The 4,453-nt window shown below is 40.7% G+C and overlaps 1 protein-coding gene across 1 annotated transcript in view; it reads left to right on the plus strand.

Moving 5' to 3' along the window:
* The window catches only part of BMP2K (BMP2 inducible kinase), a 100,214-nt gene that overhangs the window by 91,927 nt on the left and 3,834 nt on the right, over positions 1 to 4,453 (plus strand). The window contains exons 11-13 of the mRNA XM_012653895.1: positions 1,225 to 1,382; positions 2,403 to 2,498; positions 3,124 to 3,308. Coding sequence (XP_012509349.1) covers positions 1,225 to 1,382; positions 2,403 to 2,498; positions 3,124 to 3,308 — 439 coding nt within the window. The remainder of the gene's footprint in view (positions 1 to 1,224; positions 1,383 to 2,402; positions 2,499 to 3,123; positions 3,309 to 4,453) is intronic.

The following is a 4,453-nucleotide window of genomic DNA, read 5'->3' on the forward strand; positions in this document are numbered from 1 at the left end:
TTTCAAGAAAAATTAAAATGAACATGCATATTTTTATAATTAGAAGATTTAGAAATAGTTATAAAACTATTTTCATGGACATGTTATACTTAGGCCAGAGGAGGTTTGAAGATACTAACATTGATGAAAAAAGAATGCTTCTCTTCCGCCACTTAACTCTAGGATTGAGCAGTTGCATTTGAATGATAAGTCATTGGAAGAGAATATAGAAATTATAATGTACTAGTGTATTGCATTTCCTTTTTTTTGATGCTTTTTTTTTGAGACAGAGTCTTGCTCTGTTGCCTAGGCTAGCGTGCGTGGTGTCAGCCTAGCTCACAGCAACCTCAAACTTCTTGGCTCAAGCGATCCTCCTGCCTGAGCCTCTTGAGTAGCTGAGACTATAGGCACGCGCCACCATGCCCGGCTAATTTTTTCTATTTTTAGTAGAGACAGGGTCTTGCTCTTGCTCAGGCTGGTCTCGAACTGAGCTCCAGCGATCCTCCTGCCTCGGCCTCCCAGAGTGCTAGGATTACAGGTGTGAGCCACTGCTCCTGGTCTGATGTGTGTATCTTTTTAATTAATTTCAAAAGTTCAGAATTTGCCTAGAATAAAACTCATGGAGCTTATAAGTAAGTATCCATTTAGGAGACAGTATTAATAGATTCACTTTGTGAGCATTTATTGAGCATCCATTATATAAAAGGTTCTTTGGGACTGTAACAGATAACAGACCCTTTCCTGCAGGGTCCCTGGTTAGGAAGTAGCCATGTAAGCCATTGGTGTGTGCAAGACAGACTGAAATGTAATAAACTGAGGGAGAGTGTTAGATGAAGGAGTGAGGAAGAGAGATTTGAGGTTAAACTTTAAAGAATGAGAAAAATTTCAGTAGGAGGAAAATGACATTGTAGACTGAGAATCACGTTGGTAACGATATGTACCCGTAATAGTGCACGATGTACTTTAGAAATGTAGGACGAACTGACATGGCTGGTGTCTCCATGCAGAGATGAAACAGGAACGGTTTCTGACATGTTGGCTTGTTCACAATTATATGTGACAAAATTAATTTTCTGAGTACTTAAAATTACAGTAAATAATCCCCTTAGACTATACACATATGGAAGTCTTTCTGTTATAAAGATATAAATGCCTTAAACGATGATTGAAATGAGTGTTTTGAAATCTAGCCATTTGATCGAAATCGTTAGTGTGTTAATACAAGTTTATGGAAACCTGTTTTAGGGGCACCAAGACCTGGAAATGGCCCTGACACTTTACTGGGTCAGGGGCCTCCTCAGCAGCCGCCCCCGCAGCACCGAGTCCTGCAGCAGCTGCAGCAGGGGGACTGGAGACTGCAGCACCTGCAGCCGCCGCTGCTTCAGGATGCTTACGCGCAGCAGGTGACGTTTGCTACTGTCGGTGTGGAGGTGGCACGGGATGGGTGCGGCAGCAGAGTGTCAGTGCGTTCCTTCGGTGTCACGGCATCTTGAACTCTGGATTCAAGCACACATTTTTCCCGGTTTTCTAATTATTAAAGACTGTGTATTTAATTCGCATTCAGTGAGAACTGGAGAATGCTCTGTTAGATAGGTTGCTTCTTGCAGTACGAAGAGAAGAATGTTCATCTGACATGTATTCACAGACAAGCAGTGCCGTTTGTGATGAACATCACTTGCTTGAGGCTGCATTTTGAGTTCACAGACTAATAATGTTATTGTTGGAAAGGTGATATTAAGCTTTTCAGAAGTAAAATTTTCTTAGATTTTTTTGTTTTGTTTTGTTTTTCTTTTGTTTTTTTGCCTGGGTTGGCCCGGGGGAGAGAGACAGCATTTGGAGTTGAAGGGACGTGGAAAAAAATGAGCTTAAGTTCTGTTTTATCTTTTGCCTCATCAGACCCTGCTCATTTCTAGTTTCACCAAACTATTTAAATCTAACGACCATCACCACCATTTTATCATTTCCTGAAACATTTCTGAGCCAGTTGTGTGCCTGTCACACTGTCTGGTTTTGGGCTGCGGACTCAGTGTGGAGGGTGGCGTGTGGCCATCGCAGACGGCACCATCGCAGGGGCAGAAGCCAGCAGGGGTTGCTGTGAGGAGTCCTGGTCAGACGTCACTTCAGGGCTTTTGGTCACCTAGGACAGGTGGTAAATGTGTTTAGGGATAGCTTCCTTGTAAACATACTTACACTGTGCTGAAATGGGATTTAGTTGAATTTCTGTTAAGTTTTGTTGATAATTTTGAAGCGAATTCCAATAAGCATGTATAAGTTACAGTCACTTACAGACTGTAGCTGTTTTGCGTTAGTGTTTGGATGACGGATTTGCCACATCATTGTATGGTAAGATCAGTACTTAAGAAAAGGACTCTGGCACAAAAAAAGCATGCACGGAACTGACTGACTGATTCTTGTCATTGTAGTATCAGCATGCAATGCAGCAGCAGCACATGCTTCAGCAGCAGCTCTTAGCGCACTCCGCGTATCAGCCGCAATCTGCACCACAGTACCCTACGATGGTAAATGTTAAATAACTTCTAGAGATTTCTCTGAGTATACATTATATTATTGTGTTGGAATGCACAGTATAAATAGTATTATTCAGAATTTAATATTTCAAAATCAGTTCAAATAATTACATGTATCTTATCAAAGCCAGTCATAGGTTCTCAAGCAGCTTTAAATTGCCGGGAACTCTGGTACCTGAACATGGCATATTGTAACTGACGGATTAACATACTTCTCTTATCTCATAGTATAAGGGAAATGACCTCTTATCCATAATCTCATGTCGTGTCTCTTTCGTTCATCAATATCTACTGAGCACAAAAAATGGAACTTACAGGGAAAGTGCATTTGCTTCAGAGAATAGTTTGACCTTTTTTACAGCAACCACCATACTAGTGACTTTAAGCTACTCTATTTTTCTTAAAATATTTAAAGGAGGATTTTTGAATCTGGCCAAGTGAGCCTAGTTTTACAACTTCTTAAATAGATTGATTTTTTCTTGCTGTAGTTTTCTAGTAGTATAGCTGCTCCTTCAGATAATTGTTTTTCAGATTTCTGATTTTGTCACCAACGTGAAAATAGCCATGTGCTTTAGTGACTTGAGCTTGTTTTGTACCGTGTCGTTTTCTGTTTCAGATGCAGCAGTATCAGCAGGCTTTCTTGCAGCAGCAGGTGTTAGCTCAGCGTCAGCAGTCGCGGCAACTGGCATCACCTGAGTATCTCACCTCCCCTCAAGAGTTCTCGCCAGCCTTGGTTTCCTACCCTTCCTCACTCCCAGCCCAGGTTGGAACCATAATGGACTCCTCTTACAGCGCCAGCAGGCAAGTATTTTCCCAGCGAATGCGAAGGAAATTATTGTGGCAGTGGATGTAATTGTTGAATGGAGGCATTAAGTGGCTCTTGAGTTAATTTAGAGTCTGTCTGTCTGTAGAGCCACGCTTTGTCCTCCTTGTCCTCTCTCTGGTCCCTGTGCATCCCCCTCCTTCCAGTCCCGCCAGTCAATTCTGGAAACTGCTGACTGCAGATAAGGCTTAGCAACATCCAGCAGTATTTAGGGCTAAGGAAATTATTGGCTTGTATGTAAAGGCATTTTTCGTAATTTAAGTAAAAACAAAACTCTAACAATCTACTTTAGTAATTAAAAAAAATTCTTGTAGACAAGTTAACTTTTTTTACTTATATAGTATTACTTTTGATTAATTTGACTGTGTACTCATAAAGATTGTATAATTTAGTTTAATATAAATAGAGCAAATATTTTTAAATAGATTATTTGGTTCTTTTTAAAGATGATACGATACAGCAAACTTACTGTTAGTATAACGTACTTGGTTGGGAAATAGTGTGTTTGGCTATTCAGATGTATTGGTTAGTAGAGTTATTTTTCCATGATAATTCGTATCAGAAGCATTATAGTAATTAAAGAACTTTGATACAAATGTTCTCAAACTTTGATATCAAATGGTAAGTATGTCAAGATCTCGCATTAAGAATCGCTATGAATACCTCCTAATGGTTTTGGATACCTAGGAGAAAGTAACTGTCAGACTGGACCTCTAAAGAAGTTCTCGTACAGTGATACTTCAGGATTTGAAACCTTGGCTTGGAAAAGTATGTATTAAGTTTGGGGAGGAGTCCAACCTGAGACACAGCACATCAGCATGCTTGTGTGCCGTGCATCTCTGAAAAGGGTTCAAGTATGCAGATTGCTGTAGAACACTGCCCAGCCTGCGTGTGCGAGAGGGGCAAGGAGAGGCAGAGACTGAGAGAGAAATTGAGGTGGGGGTGAGGAAGGAGGGACACAGAGGTAAACGAACTGATTTTTTGAAGTGCTTTTTTAAAGCAAAAATTGGGGTTCATGAATTAGGGCAAGTTTGTCTAAGTGGAGAACACAGCAAATATGGTCAAGGGGTGGTTTAAAGGTCCAGATCAGTACTTGCCAAACTCTTTGTCATTTACCTGCTCT

Source organism: Propithecus coquereli, unplaced genomic scaffold (genome assembly GCF_000956105.1).
Source record: "Propithecus coquereli isolate 6110/MARCELLA unplaced genomic scaffold, Pcoq_1.0 Scaffold433, whole genome shotgun sequence".
In the NCBI taxonomy this organism is placed as follows: Eukaryota; Metazoa; Chordata; class Mammalia; order Primates; family Indriidae; genus Propithecus; species Propithecus coquereli.